Source organism: Elgaria multicarinata, chromosome 9, assembly GCF_023053635.1.
Source record: "Elgaria multicarinata webbii isolate HBS135686 ecotype San Diego chromosome 9, rElgMul1.1.pri, whole genome shotgun sequence".
In the NCBI taxonomy this organism is placed as follows: Eukaryota; Metazoa; Chordata; class Lepidosauria; order Squamata; family Anguidae; genus Elgaria; species Elgaria multicarinata.
In genome coordinates, this window is record NC_086179.1 from 69,726,627 (window position 1) to 69,747,114 (window position 20,488).

A 20,488-nucleotide genomic window follows, 5' to 3' on the forward strand; every position below is an offset into this window, starting at 1 on the left:
GTAAGCACAAAAAAAAAAAGATAAATAAAAGAAAATAGGAGCTCATAAAAGAGAATTTGACAGATTCTTAGCGGGTTTAGTTCTATAATTAAACGAGGTGCTGATAATTGGAACTGATGGGTTGAAGCCAAAACTGATTAAAAAATCTGACAGGAAACAGGTTTGTCTAAATAATGAAGTTCTAAATCTTTCAATTAGAGCTAGCAAACTCTGAGAAAATCGGAAACGGAGGATTGTTGCTTTAATAAAGGTTTATTAATTTGTCTCCCCATGCACGCAGGATAAAACAAATCTTACATAAAGTACTATAAGGCTTACACTATAAGCCTGTAGGATGGCAGTCAGGATGGTGGTTGTCTTTTGAAGGCAGTGCTCACAGATGGGTTTTTTTATGCCTGCACAATCAATTTTAATTTATTCAACCAAGGAAGTGTCATTTCAGTATATACTGTTAAAACAGCATAGGCTTAGATGCAAAGAGACGCTGGGTGTCTGTACATGATGGTTTTGTGGTCCAATCAACATTCCTCAGGCATGGAATTTTCTGGGTACTTTACATGACACCATCCATTTCTTTCTTGCTATTTCCCATTGCTTAACTCGTGTTATTTTAAACTGGAGAAAATGCAGTATTTTTCTTGCTCATGCCATTGGACCAGCATTGCCAGCCCATGTATTGTTTCCATGTCGCTTCATGTGAGCAGGACTAAGGGGTGCGGTTATGCTGAGGAGGCTGTGACTGAGGCAGTGTATCCGCCTCCCCATTCTGGGCACTTCTGCCACCGACATTTGCAGTTGCATTGGCAGGTCAGCAGGTCATCCATTGCTGAACGAGGGCTTCTCCATGGTAGGTTGGCAGGTCAGCAAGACAGCTGAACACGGACGACTGCGAATGTGCAGGCCGTTATTTCTCCTGCCGGTGCTGCTCTGCCTGCCCGCCAGGATTGTGGCTTTTTATGGTGCCACCAAGAAACCCTTGATGTGGGTATTTGGCAGGATTGTGTTGTTTTCTCGCAGTCCTCAAGAAACACAATGTGACTTACTTCTGAGTAGAGATAAGATCGCACTGCAAATCTGTAACCTTTGGCACACTTGCTTGGGAGTAAGCCGCAATGAAAGGGGTGCTCTTAGTGGGGCGGGAGATCAGATCTGCCTCCCATTGTTGCAGGGAGGCATTTTACCCTCTTCTCCCTCAGAATTTGCCACTTTCCTTCCACTTGCTTTACCTCTGGGAGCATGAGATTTCCCGTGCACCTGGGGAGTTTTTTATAGTGAGGCTGGGCTGCAGGTCGCCCATACTGGAAGGCTGTGTCAATCACGACAAGGTGACCAATAAACAGCTATGGGGAGGGAAATGGGCATGAACCACAGAGGTAAATGTGAGAGTCAAACATTCCTATAAAGGTTTGACTTGCAACAATGCCGCTGCTCAGGAGAGGTGCTACCTCTCCATGTAAAGAAAAGAAATGGAAAGTTCCAGGATAAAACCAGCTAGCGCGAAGGGCCCGTGACAGAAAGAGGGAGCAGAAACAGTGGAACAGTCCTGGGAAGAAACGGTTATGTGGAGAAGCCCTCTTTGGTGGCCGGAAGGTCCTTCTGTTCACCATGTGGAGGTCTCCAATTTCTGCCTGCAGCTCCATGCGCAGCACAGCATAGGTTCCCCAACTCCCAGAAACAGTTTTTCAACATGAGTAAGGGGCTGAAAGGGAAAGGGGTGGCTGGGAAACCCTAATATGCAAGTTGGACTCTGCCCATGATTCTTTGGATACAAGCTACTGTTAATTTTATATTGTTATAATTATGTTAAAACGTAGTGATGTAGCCATTTTCATTGTATAGAGTAAAAAAAAAAAGATGTTTAAAGAAGGCCCTCAATGTTCCATTGCTAAAGTATATAACATGCTCTTTCAATTTATATATTTCACTTGTATGTCACATTTTCACAGGTTATTACAAGGCTACAATAATTTACTAATACATTTATCAAAGAAGTTCATATTCCTTCAGCAAGAATGGCTTTTATCCATAACCAGATTCTGGTTTTGGAGCTCTTTTATACACTCAAAACTTAGACAAGACATTTTGAATCCCCCAATTTCTTTTGCCAGCTCTGTTCTGCCTTTTAGTTTGCTGGCTAAAAATGGAAATTACAATAATCCTGTTATCTAAATTGCTTCAGAGAGCAGGTCTATTGTAAACTGCATTCAGTTGCCAGCACATGAAAGTAGAACAGAGTACTGGGATGGGGGTGGGTGGGTGGGATACAATACACATTGGGAGAGATAGGAGGGATGCAATGAAAAACTACAAAGAATAAATAAAGACAATTTAGGAAGAAAACAGCAAAACTTCTAAACATGACAAACATATTTAATAAGCATTTGGTATTACTAGCAAGACATTTTTTTATTAAAAAATTACCATTTTCCCCAACAACTGAAAATTCTGTTTAGGAGATCTGACAGTGCAGACGAAGGTCTTAACTGAAGATTGACCCCATGTACTAGAGCCACACAATTGGAAGGGACCTCAAAGGTCATTTAATCAAACCCACTGCTGATGGAGGAAATCCACTACTATGGCACTCCCAAGAGGTGACCAACCAGCCTCCACTTAAAAACCTCTAACAAAGGAGAGTCCACCGCCTTCTAAGGCAGTCTCTTCTACAGTTGAGCAGCTCATACTGCCAGGATTTTTTTCCCAATATTTATTCTAAATATTTTTCTTGTAAGTCCTTCCCTCTGAAGCAACAGAAAACAAAATTGCTCTATGTGACAGTTCTTCAGGTATTTGAGGATGGCTATCATGCGCTCTTAATTATCTCTTCTTCAGGCTATCATACCTAACTTCAACTTATCCTCATTGGACTTGGTCCCCTGGTCCAGGCCCCTCACCATCTTTGTCACCCTCCTCTGAATATTTTCCAGTTTGTCAATATCCATCTTAAATTGCAGTGCCCACAAGTGGACACAGCATTGCACGTCAATGTCTGACCAAAGCAGAATAGAGTGGTACCATTACTTCTTGTGATCGATATTACTAGTCTAGAATTGCATTAGCCTTTTTAGCTGCCACACTGCACTGCTCTTACATGTTTACTTTTCACAGGTACTGCTGGCAAGCCAGGTGTAACCCGTCCTGCATTTGTGCACCTGATTCTTCCTACTTAAATGCAGAATTTTACACTCTATCTATGCCTACACTCATGTTGTTCTCCGTCCTTTTAATATCATCTTGAATCCCAATTCCTATAGTACCAACTACTCCATCCAGTTTGGTGCCATTTGCAAATTTGATGAGTACTTTTGTTCAAGTCATTTATAAAGATGTTCAGCAACTCTGGACCCAGGACACAACCCTGTGATGCTCCACTTAGCACTTGATGAACATTGTTTGTGTATTGACATCAACAAGCTACAAATACACCTAACAGTAGTATCTTCTAGCCCACATTTTACCACAGTATATCCAATGAAGACCTGCCCCTTTTGCTCTTCCAATCTCATTTCTACAGCATATGAGATTACCACCAGGTGGCTGCCTCAGCAGGGAAAACTTCTAAATATTAAACTGAAGTGTGCAGTGTACCATTCCCTTTTTCTCCATGTTTAATGGCTGCATGAACTGCTTCTTTAAAAATGGTGAATGCTGCCAGAAGTGGGAAATCAGATGGACGCCATGGTGCCGGGATGTATACTGTAGATCCCCCCCCCCATAGAACCTTCAGGAAGTGGAAAATTGGGTGGTGGTGGTGGGGAAATGGCAAGTGGTCAAGATCTGATTCAGGCTCCCTTGCAACTATTATTTTAAAACTGCAAAAGATCTGTAATCATGTATTCCATGCATCAAATCTATGCTATCTGAAGCCCAGTTGTGGTCAGAGGAGATATTTGATTCAATGGGTAGAAAACTGTCAGGATTGTTATTTAGCAAACTTTATTTCTACACTGAAATTGGACTCAGGCACAAACTGAACTACCAATATTTCTTATCAAGCGGCTTGTTCATTATGGGAAAGATTAAGAGAAACTTTTAACTACAGCACCAGATAGAGCGTGGTAGAAGACAATGGAATGGGGAAGGTCAACAAAGTTATGAAACCAGTATCAGCCAAGAAATTCTTTTGCTTCAGTCAAAAGAAGGTGAAAAAAAGGGAGAAGCAAATTCTTGGGATGCTGAACTTTTTATTTGTAGATAACTAGCTACAAATAAAAAGTTCAGCATCCTGAGAATTTGCTTCTCCCTTTTTTCACCTGATCTGGGTGCTTTTCTCCCCATTTTTGATTTCAGTCAAGAGAAACCATTAACCAAGTAGAACTTGGTAGATAACAGTGCTATCTGCTAGGCAAGCAAAACAGTAATCCTAAATTTTGCACTTTCCTTCCTTCTTTCCAAAACCAGGTAGCTGCTAATCCCTTCCCATGCTTCGTATCCACCATTTCCAAAATCCACTTCCTTTGTCCGCTTCTCTTATTCCTGTCTTGGGATGCACTTCTATACTCACTTGTTACAGAGACATCCCACTCAATTCACTTCTAAATAAACGTGCATAAAATCCAGGGCCAGCCTTAGGGGGTGGGCGAGCTGAGCAGCTTCCCAGGGCACCGAGCTGAGGGGAGGGTTTTGAGCTGACCCAGCTGCTCTTTGAAGGATGCTACTACTGAACGAGGCTTATACCAGTAGAGGACTATGCAGGATAACAACTTAGACTTGCAATTCACTTGTTAAGCCAATCTTTCGATTTAAAGTGGCTTACAGCTTAGCTGGTTTATTCCCATTGAATAATTTGCGGAAGCTGGAATCAATCAATCTACTAAATGGCAGCTGTTAGATTGAATCAATAGAGGGACCCCTCTCACAACACTTTTAATATGACAGGATGTGAGCCAACTGAGCTCGTGAAGAGCATTGTTTATATGGCGAAACAGCCATCCAACAATGCTTCCATGCGCTCAGATGACAGCTCATCTCCCCACTGCTCAAGCCATTTTAGATGTTTTGCAGTGACGTGGTGATCCGTGATCTTGGATGCACAGCCAAACAGCCAGATGGCTTCTGGTAACAGCTTTTGTATGCAGTATACAGCAGGACATCAGAAGCATAGATTAGGAGGAAAGACAGGTTGCAATTCTTCTCCTTATATGTGTGGAAAGCAAGAAGCAGATGGGCAGTTCAAAGGACTGCAGTACAACATTACCATTCTATGGCAAACTGATACCACTCCAGGCAAGCCTTATATAGCAAACTGAAGCATTCCTGCACCTCACCTTGAAGTATTGTGCACAGGAGATGTATAACAAGAGAAGAAAAAGGTTTTCTGCATGAGGTGTCCCTCTAGTCTTTTCTCCACATGTGGCGGAAACAGTATTGTGGCCATAGTTAATTTTGATTAGTGATGCTGGGGTCTTCACCCTGCTCCCCACCACAAAATAAATATATTAAAAGTTTCTTTTTAAGAAACAAGGCATGAAAAATAAGTATTCTTCATTATTGTCCTGACGCAAAATCTAGAATACGATGTATTTTCCTGCTGATTGAAGCGAAAATGGCCTGAGCCTGTAACACTGAAAGTAGTCACAAAGACCCTGTATGTAACATAGTGTCAAAGATAAAAATCCACTTTGGTTGTAAGGCAACTCTGTTTTATTGAGCGTAATACAGCTGTATGGAGAAAGTCCTACAGACAAAGAACTTCTCAACTGGCAGTGTGAAATGCAGGTATATTTATACATAGTAGCATCTTAACCAATTAGCAGTTAGCAAAGTTTTAAAGCAAAAGAAAGACAGATCAAAGAAAACTTCTTTATTATACCTTATCAACAGGTGTCCCATAACTCCTTTGGCAATGTCAGATTGACCTGGATAGTCAGTCCTCCTTATCAAGCTAACTTATTTGTCTCCTACTATATCAAGAGGTCTTGACAGTAAGAAATTCCAAATTAGCATTTCCTTTGTTGATATTTTAGCACTACAGCACATTCAGACACATACATTATTCCAATCCTATCATGCAATTCACTTGCAAGAACCAAACTACATACAGAGGCCTACATACAGAGCAGTTATATCAAGGCTTCTGGTGAGAAAAAATCGTCTATACAAGTTACCTTAGAATGTAAACTTGGGGAAGTACGAATGAGTCTACAGTAAAACATTTAGCCACTCAAGCCTCTAATGTAGCCCTAACTGAGGGTGACATAGTGCATGGTACTCATCATCTTCAATAAGAAGACACAATTAAGTAAATTAAGATGTAAGTGGTGGTTTCTCTCTTCTTAGGTGAAAAGAAGTGCTCATCAAATTTTATGGGCATATATAAAAGCTTTTAATAACTGTACATAATGAGCCAATTTCACTGCCAGACATGCATAAGCCCACAAATCATATCTTCAACTGGTCAAGTTAATTACTGTGCTTTTCTTCGGTCTACTGCAAGTTTATAAATGTTAATTCAGGATTTTGAACTCTGCGTACACTGAGTATTCAGACAGAAATTATCACACTGACCTTTTCCAAAAAGAACAGGATTGCTTTTTCCTGGTTCTCTTCGTCTGCATTTAATTTGTGTCTTCCAATGGAAGCAATCAGCTGGGCCTCTTTTTCTAATAGTCCACAGAGAGCTGCCTTCCGTTCAGCTCCACTGAAAGTGTTGTTGATGAGCTCAAGCTGCTCTTGCCTCCATACTATATCGATACAAAGAGAAATTATTGCTTTTTTTCCCCCAACTCTTGTTCCTTGAATTAGCCTTTGGATGCCATCAATATGAAATGTATTCTTTATGTTAGTTTGGTGTTTAAGTGGTGATGAAAGTGTGTACTCTAAGCTTAGGGATGTGCATTGGTAAAATGTGTGCCCGTGTGTTTAACTTCTCCAATATTTGCTGGTATTTTGCATTTATTGATACCTTTGCCACTGTTTTTAATGTACCATGGATAAACAGTCTGCCTTTGGCACTGTCCTTAACATACAGTGGATAATCAACAAAGAATTATGTGGAAAGCTTGCTTCAGGGATCACATGGGCTTATGAAGTGAACACGATCCCAATGGTCCACACACTGTGCAACTCCGGCCCCCTTCCCTGCATATTGAATGGCAGTGATAATGTGCCACAAGTCAAGTCCAGAGAATTAGACAATGCCACAGTAACACACATTATTGTACATACACAGCCTCCCACAGCCCTAGTTTACTGAGCTGAGGAGCAGGCAGCAACACCCCTAGAGGGGCAAGCAGGCATATAGGCCTCTCTCTCTATGCAGTAGCCAGGCCATTGTGCCTCTTACGTTCAGCCCAGTATGGCACAAACCTCCACTGTATCTACATCCAAAAATCTGGTGAAGGTGAGCGGTTGTCCTTTACTATTTCATATCTTCTTTTGGCAGGGAATTCTTCAAACCTTGTGCTTTGGCACCAACATGCCAAAGCAAGAGAAACTCTCCTGCACATTGAGCGGGGAGCGGACACGATTCTGAAAACACTTCCAAGTGAGAAGCATGTGCTCATGTGACTTCAAATGGGTATTGTTCCTCATTTCATAAAGAACTTCAGACTGGTTTAAACAAAACACTTTATTCTACATATGAACAGTTGTGGCCATCCCTGGCTACATGTGAATTGGGAAATTATGGACTGTGATTGCTGGGGGGTAAAAAAGCAGTGCAGGGTTTAAAAAAACAACAGTGGGAATTGCTGCTAACTCTACTTGTGATCACCTGGTTCACATGTTACATTTGCCCAACAGAAGAAAGAAAGAAAGAAAGAAAGGGTTTTGAGGAAAGTAAACATTTTGTTTAGAACTCACACTTAATGTGAGAATTAATCCAATTGCACATTGTACCACTGAAGTTACTGATGTCCTTCACTGAATATATTTCACATATAGCTATCTAAAATATAAGGAATGCTTAAAGTTGTAATTTTATAAATGTCATATTGTTTAAAATAAGATTGCCAGGCAGTCACAATGCTACAATTAAAAATCTGTTTTTGTTGAGAGTTATTTTATGCAGTATTCTGATGTACGCTGTTTTATACAATGCAAAACCTCTACTATCATGTAGAAGTATATTAAAATGGGAACACAACATTCTATTACGGGGGCATTGGCAAAGGAGACAAATACTTCAAGCAAGACCATAAATTATCCAATTAGGTTTCTATGCCAAGGTTAATAATCTCCCTAGGAACAGAGAATGTTATTTTTTCACACATGAAACTACAGCAGCCAGAAACAGGACCATTGGATTTGTGTATTTTTAATAGCTCCTAAGGTAGGAACAAGAACATGTCATGTCTTTTAGATTGTAAGCCTGTGGGCAGGGACTGTCTAGAAATACTTTTGTAAGCCGCCATAAGAGCCTTTTTTGGCTGAATGGCGGCATAAAAATCCTTAAATAAATAAATATACATAAATAAGAACATGATATTCTGAATTCTTCAGTCTGCCTGATAAGTTAAACTATACAAGTGAAATCAGGGGAAAAGAAAAGATTGTGAATTATAAATTCCAGAGCAAAAAGCTCATATAGAAGCAAACTTAGGCTGTTTCAAAACATAGGCCTGCTACCAATCAAAAGACAGCTAATCAGTCTTCTCTTCCTTGACATTTTCTTTTGCGGAAAGAAAAAAGATGGAAGAAGTGGTAGGGAAACTTCCACTTCCAGATTAGAAGATGAAAATGATGACATCTAGACCCCCTGTAAAACCACAATGAAGAGGATAATTGCATGATAAAAGCCTCCTCTGGAAGTACCCTTAATGCACTATTTATTTATTTGTTACAGTATTTATAAACTGTTCCACTTTAAAAAAAAATCAAAGCAGTGTATAACAAGTTAAAACACCAAATACAAAAAGTTACAACAAAAACAAATTCATCAATAAAGCAGTGGCTGAAATTGACTCATCAGAAAGGAAATGCTTGTCTAAAAAGAAAAGTCTTCAGCAAATGTCGAAAACAGAGTAATGTAAGTGCATGCTGATCTCGTTTGGAAGAGTATTCCATACAATGGGAACCAACACACTAAAGACCCTACTGCAGATTTCATCTTCACAGAACCCTGCGAAGTGGGTTATGATTTCCATTTAACAGATGAGGAACTGAGGCTGAGTAATGGCCAATTAAGTGAATCCATGGCAGTATCTGAACACTGCTTGAATACAGTATGCTCTGGACCACATTGGCCAAATCTTCAAGATCGTAATCTCTACATATTTCTGAAAAGCTTAGAAAAACTACAAACTCAAAAACTCTGCTTATAAAAATCTTTTCTTGAAAGGCAATTATTTTAATGAGTAAAAAAACACTCTGCATATCTCAACCAAGTGATACACACACTTTTCATACCGTAGTTCACCTTTATTCTACTTGTTTGTTACAGTGATGAGAATGGCTGTGTGTTGTGAACACTAGTCAGTACAGCAGTCTACAGAGTTTTTGAGGAGCCACAAGGGGGCAGCAGTTGCAAAGAAATGCAGTCATCCCTGCTTATGGGAAATGAATTTTCGAAATAGTTTTATTGGAGCTGGTTTTATTTTAAGCTCTATTTGCACATCAGTAGCTGTGTTTTTAACTAGCTTGTGAATTGATGTAGCACAGTTACTGAGTGAGCTATGAATCGCCTGTTCAAATCTTACCTCTGTTATGAACTTAAGATAAACTACTCTTTTTATCCTCAGCCTCTCATCTGCTAAATGGGCATAATAATTAGGGCTCTACTCTACAAACTTTAGATAGCCTTGGTAGCCAGTCAAGACTTGTGCCCAGACTTTGCTGGGTCTCGATTGCGCCCAATATGATTGCAGGTGTCACAGGTCAGCAATATCCCCCCACTCTTTCCTCAAATCTTGCACTATTTTGGAAAGAATCACTATTTTGGAAACAAGATGCCTTGTTTTCCCCAAGGCATTTTCGGGTTGGTGGGGTCTCATTCACTTCTCCAAGATAGGATAAGTATGGGGGATATTACTACATTTAAAAATGTTGCTTGCCAGTAGCAAGCTGGTAACAACACGATAATAAGATAATATACATGGAGTTCTATAAAAACTCCAGAGTGCTAATATATAGTTATTGTTGGTGATGCTATTATCATTAAAGATAATTTAATCATATTAGAAGCCTGCAGTTGAAGCCTGGCAGATTAGTTTAAGCCGGGATGTCAAATTCTGCCCCATCCTTGACCTCAATAGAAGTCACAATTACAGCAGAGTCACTTGCTAGGTCATAGACCCAGCAGTCTCTGTAGTCCCCAGCCCCATCTTGACTGCTCAGCTTCTTCCTGACAACAGGGCACAGCTGCTTCTTTCTCTACGCCAGGTTTAAGCTACAACATGCTGGTCTTTTTTGTTCCTTTCCTCAAAAAACTGGACTGCAGGCTACTTCATTACTTGAACAGCTGAACATTCTATACCATCACTTCAATTCAGCCAATCAGAGGCTTCACTGCTATAAGGGCCAATGCAAGATTGGTTTTAAGTAGAACTAATGAAGCTTTTGTGCAAGTGCACTGACTTAACTGCTTGGTGGATGACTGCTTTTAAAGCGCTTTAAAGCACTTTGAAAACGTTTTGAAAACTGTATAGGCAGTGTGTCCTGGGCCCAAACAGTTCTCAAAACTGTTATAAAGCGCTTTAAAGCGCTTTAAAGCAGTAGTGTAGATCCCCCCTTGCTTCTTGATAAATTGAGACTGGACCCTTATGTTTAAAAGATAAGATACTGTAAAATATATACAATCCCATTTTTACTGTTAAATGTCTTTCCTGATTTTATATAATGCCTTTTCTTTCTCACTTTAGATTTTTGGATATGAAATCAAATTATACATTTCAAAACCTATTATCTGCCCTGTCTGACCCAAGTAACAAACTCCTACTGCTGTGTTCGGTAGGCACATGCTTCACAAACCCCCAGAGGACAATGATCTCATTGGATTGCTGTCCCCGCAGTTTAGCTTGACACTGTAAGAATATAGAAAGTAGTTCTAGCAGCAGGTTAAAAAGTGCTTCCTGGAATCAATAAGCTCTCATATGAGGATAAAAGTGTTTACCAGTCACTGTATGGGGAAGCAACCAGTTAACAATAAACAAAAACAGAAGTAAACAATGGAATGGGGCTATGGCATAGGCAGACTAGGCAGCAATCTGAAGTTGCCTGATTCAAAGCCCCTCCATTTCATGCTAGAAGCCATTGTGAGTCAAGGCTTATGCGCACCACTTCAGGTGAGGCATGCTCCCTTGCACAAAGTGAGAATGCATCATAGGAGCTCACACAAGAGTCAGACCAATATACATCCCACTTGGGAAAGCAAACAAACTTTGAATCCAGCCCTGGCAAACGGCCCATAATTTACAGAAGACTGCAATGAAGACTGATATCTATAATTAGAGCTAATTTGTTTTTAACGGTCCCCAGTATTGTTGTTTTTTAAATGAATACTGTTGTTTTTATACTGTTGTTTTTATGTTTTTGATGGTTTTAAATTTTGTATACTTTTTTTTACTGTTTACTGTTTTTAACTTCTGTAAACCGCCCAGAGAGCTTTGGCTATGGGGCGGTATATAAATGTAATAAATAAATAAATAAATACTTTAAAAAAGAAGAAAGAAACTCACAACAATGTTTTTCACAAAGTGGTTGTAAAACCTCCCAGAAAGGCTATGCCTGTAGCAATAAGACGTATCACATAATTAAAAGAGCCTAAATTTCTATCACAAAGAATATTCAAATAATTATGTCCTGTGCATTTTGAATCTTATGCTGGGAACACTAAAACACCCTCCACCTGCAGCCAGAAATTACTTAGTTCAGAATTCTACCACCTATGTCCAACCACCCCATTCTGTGTAATGCATACTAACATATCTACGAGAGCTGCCTTGATTGCCATTTTTTGGTAGAAAGGTGGGGTACAAACTAACTAAATAAACAAACAACATGAGCGTTGGCAGTATAAACAGAAGTGAGATACTACAATCTGGAAGCACTTACTAAAAAAAAGAAATGGTTCCTGGGCAGCAACCAAGTGTGGTCACTCTAACTACTGTTTCTTGAATTCAGTTCATTAACTAGCATTCTGCCTGTTAAAACTGAAAGTGCACTAGCAACATCAGACACTTCCTACATATACAGAGGGTTAGGTCCATACTAGACTTAAATATAATCCATAGCCAAAAGTTCAGAAAGCCCATGGCAGTTTGTAAATTTACTGAATGGTATGAAAAATCTCAATTTGACAGTGATTTCATGACAGTATGCAGGGTTTGACATATAATCTCCTAAAACAATCCAATAATGTAAGGGACGCTATAAATACGTACTTCTGATAAAGCAAATTTCAGAATTTTCATTTAAATGCATCTCTCAAAGCAACTTACATTCTAAAGCATGATAGAGTAATTCAAAATCGTCCTTTGTTCTAGGATGCATCCTTCGATTATACTCCCGCAGCAGTTTTTCTGCCTTTTCTCTCTGTTTTCTAAGCTCTTCTTGTTCTTCCCATTCCAATCTTAACCTTAGTTCTTCTTTTAGTTTCTTTACTATATTAATAGCTAGCCATCGTCGGTAATAGGTTTGTATTACAATGACCTGCAAATAGGAGAGGACAGGAGAGAAAAAAAAGAAAAAGGAATATTCAGTACATGCCAAAGAAGAGCGGTATTCTTCCCTTTTATGAAGCTTCACGGGCAAATCTGTTAGGCTTCATCAGTAAATAGTTTACATGTCAAACCAGCACATTTTTAAGTGATGCAAATAGTTATGATAGGTCAAACTTTTATAGAGCAAGTTAATCTTCAGTAATACCTGAAAGGATGTTTTGAGTAGTGGTCGTGAAAAGTCACTAAAGGTGCAATCCCATGGACTCAGATGTCCCAGAACTCAGGCGCTTCCAAGATTCCTATGCCCTATCAGGTTGAAGCCGGCAAGGCACGAGGAGCGGCAGAACTGATCTTTGACTCCCTGCCCTCCAATCTTCCATTTGTCAATTCTTTATTGTGTCTTAGCAAATTGCCATGATACACAAACACGGAATAAAACGCAGAATAAAACACTATACAATTTAAAACTCCACCAACAAACCATTAAGAGTTGAATAGTTTTCCATACAGTTTTTAGACATCATGGCACGAATTTGTAGAGCATTGACAAGGAATTTGGAAGTTCTAAAGGATACATACTTCTCAGCAATAGGCAATAGGAAACAAGTCTTGACAAGGGATGGCCTTCCCTTGAACGATCTTAACAATGGATGAATGTATTTGGTTCTGAGATCATTATACAAAGAGCATTCTAGCAGTACATGAATAGTATCTTCAACTGATACAGAATTGCAACTGCATACTCTATTTTCACTAGATGTGCTTTTTAGCCCGTCTAGCAAGGGCGCTTCGTGTGGGGAGAGCAGGAGGCTGGAAGAGGCTCAGGATAACTCATATCCTGGCCTCTCCAACCTCTGCCTGTCCCCACTAACAAGAACACCCCATTTCCACCTCCTCCGAGGTCAATTTTCTGACCTCGTAGAAGCAGTCAACTCTGTTCTTTCCATGCCTGCTACGAGGGGGGCAGGTCTGGGGTTGGATCTCCAACACCACCTTCTAAGGTTGAAGGCTGTCTCTGACTGTGGAGGGGTTTCTGTCCTATCCCATGGTCCCTGGAATGTTTGCCCAGGAACCACAGGGCTGTTCTCTAAAGTTTTGAAATGGGAGTGCTGAAACCCCTACTTCAGATGTACCCTTACAGTCTGATCTCAAACATGTTTACCCACAAATAAGTCCCACTGTGTTCAGTGGAACTTCTCATCAGGTAAATGCGTATAGAATTGAGCTAAATGGTTTGTAGGTCAGCAGTTCCTAACCTATTCTGGTTTGCTTATTCCAAATATTAATATGTAAGCATTTCAAGTATGACAGGCTACCATATTTAATTGGGACTGCTTCTGCATTTTGAATGAATGTGTAGGATGGGAAAAAATAGGAAATCTTGCTATGAAGTACATAAGCATTCTTTATTCTCTTTGTCCAAGAGATTGGTGGCTGCATTGTAAGAAGTAATCCTGAATATTAGCATCTTGACTGACAAATATCTTGGTAACACAGAGCTTCTGAAAATCTAACATGGTCAAAACGTCAGTGCAGAAGAATGCGAGCTTGGCTTAAATAAGCTTCTTTTTGTGATAATTGTGTATCACTTCCTCTTGACATAGAAATCAAGAAATTATTATTATTATTATTATTATTATTATTATTATTATTATTATTATTATTTACTTATTTATTTATTTATATAGCACCAATTTCCAGCTTGTCTATCCAATCCAAAGCTAGCACACAGTCATCTGAAATACTATTTATCTTAGAACACTTTAAAAATTCCTTCTCCATACCGGGATATTGTAATTCCTATTTAAATGTAAACACATATCACATTTCTGATTCACAAGGCAATCCTATACATGTCTACTCAGATGTAAGGTCCATTTATTGCAATGAAAGTTACTCCCAGGTAAATGTGAATAGGATTGCCTCAAAGGCTCTTTTAATCTGCTTGTACAATGATAACAATTTGATGAACTGAATACTTACTGCTCTAAGTCGTCGTGCGTGGTATTCTTCAGCTGTCACATACCTTTTCGGTTCTATAAGTTTATCGGTAATATTTGTCACATAGACACCAATTTTAGTCATCTGAGTGGAAGTCGTATTTCTTGTCTGTTGCAGCCTTTTCTTCTCAACAACTGTCTGGAAATAAAATCATTAATTTTAATCACCACACTATAAAATAACCTGTGCTAAAAGCATTGGGCACTTTTTCTGTACAAATTAAAGGCACAAAATGCTAATTTACAAAAGGATTAAGAAATAATAACTCATATAATTATTTAATATGCTGGAAGATACCTAGCTTCCAAATAAGCTTCTTTTCTCATATTCAGGTTAAAGCACAATCCTATACAGCCTACCCAGAACTGAATTTCATTTATTTCAAAAGGGTTTACTCCAAAGTAAGCATGCATAGGAATACATTCTTTTGCTGCAATCCTCTATTCACGTATCTGATAATAAGCCCCACTGAACTCAATGGTACTTACTTCTAAGTAGACATGTATAGGAATGGACTCTTAGTGTCATAATTAATTCTCTTGCAAGCCTACCTGTGTTGACCTACAGAACTCTTCATATTCTTTGTCTGGACGTTTTTTTGGATCTGTCTGTGATCCCGCATTATGGTATTCCGTGCCTGTAAGCTTATGTTTAAATCCACCCAAAAATGGTTTCTCGAAACTTGGCCTTTTAATCTCTATGTCTAAATCCTGAAAGGTTTCTGAATCTGTTTAGATACATAGAATCAGTGTTGTTAAATTACATACAGGGTAGTCAAAAGTAATATTTGACCATAATGAGCTAGGACGTATATCTGAACATTGCTGCTTACCTGTTTGCACTCTAACGGTTATAACATCAGCCATGTAGAACTCGTGTAAGAGTTTAGCTGCTTTTAATGGAAATGTTTCTTCATCAAGGGAGAACATATCAACTTGTATGGTCCCATTAGGCAGAGCACCAAGATTCCATAGGGTTTCGCTATTTCCAATTATTCTCCCTAAAAATAAGTATTAAGATGAATAGGCTACACGTCCAATAAAAAAGACCACATTTTTCTTTAAGAAAAAGAAAATTAAGGACGGTTAACACCATCCCAATTGCGATCCCAGCTTAGCCATATGACCCATAAACATTACAAAGATATTGTCATATATTTTCTTCCCTTTATTGAAGAACAAGGGTGGATAACTTACGTTTCTCCACCAGTTGTGTCCTACAATCCCCATCAGTCCTAGCCAGCATGGCCAATGGTGAGGAATGATGGGAGTTGTAAGCCAAAACATATGGAGAGCCACATGTTGCTGAGCCCTGCCGTACAGTATTTCTTTTCCTTTGTGTGTGTTTGTTTTTGACTTGTATAATCTTTTTAAATTATAATAAATTTAAAAATCAGATAATAAAGGACAAATATATTTCTCAGAGAGAATGGTTCAGTTAATTAAATGGACACAGGATCTCATCTCCTTCTAGCACTCATTTGTAAAGAAAGATACACAGTTCATCCATAGGTAGAGCCCTAGAGGAAGAGACAATGTTGTGTGTATTTAAAAATTGAGCAGTTTGCCCTGAAGAAGATATTGGGGGTAACATTGGGAACTATTCATTAAAGTATTATTTTATCTAAGAGCTTTATCACATCAGCGTTATACTGTGCAATCACTGCGAATTGCATGCAAAGGACTCCGTAGTTTTCCAACTTATAATCTGCTTTTATTGTGCTATAAAAGGAAAAGCCTCGCCGTATTTTGATACTAGTTTTCAAGCATATCATCCGAGCGGCCACTGGGGCGCAGGAGCAGGATTAGAAGAAAAATTAAACAAATGCTTACATTTGCATAAGCTTTAAAGATAAAGACATCAAAATTGGCACAGTAACAGATATTAAGGAGAGCTTTAAACACACCAAATTTGAATTGGATTGGGTCATCCGTTGATTTTTTAATGGTTTTTTACATTTCCCCCCTTAAAAGCATTTCTTGGTATGAAAAGGATCTTGCCGCCCGGTAGCAACAACAACAACAAAGCCGACAGCTTAGCGTTGTAGGGATAATTCGAGGGAAACAGGTACGTGGGATGAAGCTTTAAAAACAAAATAAAATCCAAAGGTAATTCTCCCGCCCGTCTACATTCATCTTGTAGAAGACAGACCAGGAGTTCTGAAACCCTGACACCTTCCGAAAGGGAGGTACTAGGCCTGGCACTGTGTGGCAAAGCTGCGGCACAGTATCTGAAGGCTAAAATTGCTACACCACCTTGTGGCTGCACTTGCCTCCTCGCCATGCTTTCTGCAATCATCTTTGTGGTGTGGACTGTGCCCAATGTTTGAACATCCCTAGGTTTACCAACAGATGGTTTCTTCTTTATACATCTAAACTTTCGTTGCTGCTGTTGTTGTTGTTAAAAAAATAGAACCCCATTGGTTCTATTGGGCAACACTTATAACACAATCGTGAGCATTTTTATTCAGACATGTGCCACTGAGTGCAACTGGATTTACTCCCTAGTAAGGTTACATAGGATTGCAGCCTCACTTTTCTTCTGTGTCCAGTTCAAGATATTTATAGATCTGGAGAAACACAGGGAGGTTCTTACTACCAGGAGATACATACCTAGCGACATAAACTGTAAAATATTCAGTGGTATTTTTAAACGTGTTGCAAAGTATTTCTTCATTTGCTCCACAGTTCGGTTAATGTTAAATGCCATAACGAAAATCTGGATATCAGGATGTAGCATGAATTTAACTGAAAAACAGACAAATTTATCCATTATCATATTTCTTCAGCAATTGATTCTAACAATGTACTGTTTAGTCAGGTGAATCAAGTCAAGATCCTGCTGTGTGCATCTTTCCTTCTCTTCTACCCTGGTTTATGGCTATGACTATTTTTTAAATGCAACAAATAAAGAAGCACATCTTTGAAATATAACCTTTTAAATATGTAATAATACGCTATAATTATACTATAAGAAAGATAGCATTCTAAATAAAGAACAATACACACAAAAAGAATTGATGCTGAATAATCCTTTAGCGGATATTATTTTCAGAAGCAATTACTGTATGCAGATTGCCTAAAATAGTGTCCCTAGAAACTCAGAACACTCAAAATCCCTTTCCATAGAGAGACCCCTGCACAACAATGGACTCAATGGGGAAGTTCTTATCAGGCTTACAATATTCTGTGATTGTAGTGCATACACATGCAAAGGAATTTTGTCTGCCATAGTAGCATCCTAGTGCGTTCCTACGCATGTTTACTCAAAGGTAAAACAGTGGGGCTTACTTCCTAGCAAGTATTATTAGGATTGCTACCTAAGTATGTTGAGGTCATCTCAGGAGGGTTTGTTGAAGGTTCCTCACCTGTGGGGATTGGCACTTCCAGAACCTGAGCTTTTTTTAGTTATGACACCAAAACCATAACATTCTCTTTCTACTTTGGGTGCGTTAGCAGCTTGTGTCTCTGTATTCCTTTAGGTGTCTTGGAAAGACATCCCTATCCAGCTTTTGGCATTCAGCTTTTGAAAAATGTAATTTTCTTGCCAACTTCCTCTAAATTTGTGGTTGCTTTGCTATGTGGATTTGTTTAGTTCATGTTTTTAAAGGATTTTTCTTTTGTTCTGTTTTTATATTTTGTGATTTACTTATTTTAACTGTCCTTATTGTATATCACATTGCGCACCATTTATGGAAAAGTGTAATATAGATTTCATTAGTAACTAAGGAGCCACTGGCTTGGGGTGACTGTGTTCACAAATCAGTGTGCTATTCCATGGCTCAAAAGTTGCCTCAAGAAATGCACAAAAACATGCTGAAGTGCTGTGCAACATTGTAAAAATGACCCACCCACACATCACTCCTGCCTTCCTGCGAAACCATGGTCAATCAGAGAAAAATTAGGCTTATCTTTTAGTCACTTTTTGTACCAAGCCTAGATCAAAGACTGAAGGAGAAATCTGAATTTCAATCCTCTGCCCAATCTCTGGGGGCCATCTTCTATTGCTGCGTATTGTTGAATTGTGGTGGCAGCAGCAGCAACAAAATTATCAGTGCCCTTAAAAGGCCAAATTTAGCTTTAAAAGAAGACCTTAACACTTAATTTGGCCTTTTTAGGCCACTATCACAATTTGCCATGGTAGTGGCTGTACTTAAGGCCAGGGAGCTGCCTTAATTTGGTATTTTTGATTGCATACTTTGTATTAGTAATTACATTTAAGAGCTAGGGTGGTATAGTGGTTAGTGTGTCAGACTAGGACCAGGAAGACCTGGATTCAAATCCCAACTTGGCCATGAAATTCAGTGGGTGAGACCTCGGGCCAGTCATTCATTCTCAACTTAACTTATCTCATATAGTTGTGGTGTGATTAAAATGATGACGGAGGAGAACTATGTACAGCACACTGAGTTCCTAGGAGAAAAAAGGAGTATAAAATGTTCTAACAAACTTTCTATTGCATTTTACTAATATGACAGAATATAGAAGGTCGTTCTTTTAGAACAGTTATGTCAGAATGGTGTGAAATTTGCCCATCATGACAAAGCAGGGGACTAGATGTTATTATTGTAATTTAGTAGTTAATAGAAAAGGCAGCAATAATTATTTATAGTATCTGACAAACTGTATACCTGTTACAAGAGCATCTCTCGTAGTTTCTGGAAATTGTGCTCTTTGAGATGTCAAAGGAGCCATTAATAGGGCATCTGCAGCACTCATATCTGTTGCAAAATAAATATGTTTTTCAGAAACAATTTCAACAGCATCTTGAGATGTTTCGATTCTTGAAGCACCTGCATCCAGTTGAACTTCAGAACCAAAATCTTGGATATCTGAAATATCCTTCGGAACCTCTGGGAGTTCATCCTGGGATTCTACATGGGGTTCCTCCTGTTTTTCGACTGTGTCCACCCTCTGTGTCAGTCCCTCAGCAGCAACCAGATGCTGAACAAGTTCCTTATCAGCAGCTGGTTCCTCAGCCAGTTCCTTATCAGTGGTTAGTTCCTCAGCAACATCAAACTCCTGCACCACTTCTTCAGCAGTGGCAAGCTCCTCCACAGCATCTGGCCCCTGCACTGGTTCCTCAGAAGCTGTCAGTTCCTCAGAAGCTGTCAGTTCCTCGGCAGCATCCGACTCCTGTTCTGGTTCCTCTGCAGTGGACAGCCCCTGTGCCAGTTCTTCAGCAGTAGCCAATTCATCTGTTGCTAATTCTGTGTCTTGTTCCTGCTCTGTTTGCAGACTCGTATCATGCAATTGTGCTGTATCTGGCTGCTCTTCTGTAGTACCTACAGTGTCTATAATTTCTATTTGTTTTGTTACAGATGCGTCCTCTATAACTTGCTTTTCAGCATCTGCTTCAGCCAAGTGACTTGCCTCCTTTTCTGAATCAGCCATTTCTCTGAAAGTAATAGTACACATTTTTAACCATCATGTAAGACAAAAAAAAATTTTTTTTCAGGAAAATGTGGATTTGGCTAGTGCTCACTCTCAAATGAATGATTTTCCTTTGTACTGTTAGAATACAAACCCATCGGCAGGAGAAAGCTCTTCAGTTTATTCACACCTGAATACTGAAATTCCAAAAGAGTTGCCTTGTCCACTACATTTAATTTTCAGCATATTTTAACATATGAACAACTTATTTTACTTTTAACTACCTGAAAGAAACCCAACTTCCAACTTGGAGCCTCTTTTAAGAGTTTATCTCACTGATGTCAAGAGAACTGCCAGCTTTTCTTCTTCGTCCATTTCTTAGTTTTAGTTACAAATTTTCCCTTTTAACTTCTGTCTTGCTGAGCTTAAAAGTAAGAAATCTGCATTTAAAAATTAGCTCTCATTAAAACTTACTTTGTACCAGGGTATCAACCCCATGTGATAATACTAAATCCT

General features: G+C 39.1%; 1 protein-coding gene across 1 annotated transcript in view; it reads right to left on the reverse strand.

The window, feature by feature from the left end:
- The window catches only part of IQUB (IQ motif and ubiquitin domain containing), a 33,116-nt gene extending 13,093 nt beyond the window's left edge, over positions 1-20,023 (reverse strand). Inside the window, exons 1-7 of the mRNA XM_063134875.1 lie at positions 19,231-20,023; positions 17,213-17,347; positions 15,433-15,600; positions 15,152-15,327; positions 14,583-14,738; positions 12,378-12,588; positions 6,508-6,683 (exon numbers count right to left, since the gene is read on the reverse strand). Coding sequence (XP_062990945.1) covers positions 6,508-6,683; positions 12,378-12,588; positions 14,583-14,738; positions 15,152-15,327; positions 15,433-15,600; positions 17,213-17,347; positions 19,231-20,017 — 1,809 coding nt within the window. The 5' untranslated portion in view covers positions 20,018-20,023. The remainder of the gene's footprint in view (positions 1-6,507; positions 6,684-12,377; positions 12,589-14,582; positions 14,739-15,151; positions 15,328-15,432; positions 15,601-17,212; positions 17,348-19,230) is intronic.
- Positions 20,024-20,488: the final 465 nt, after the last annotated feature.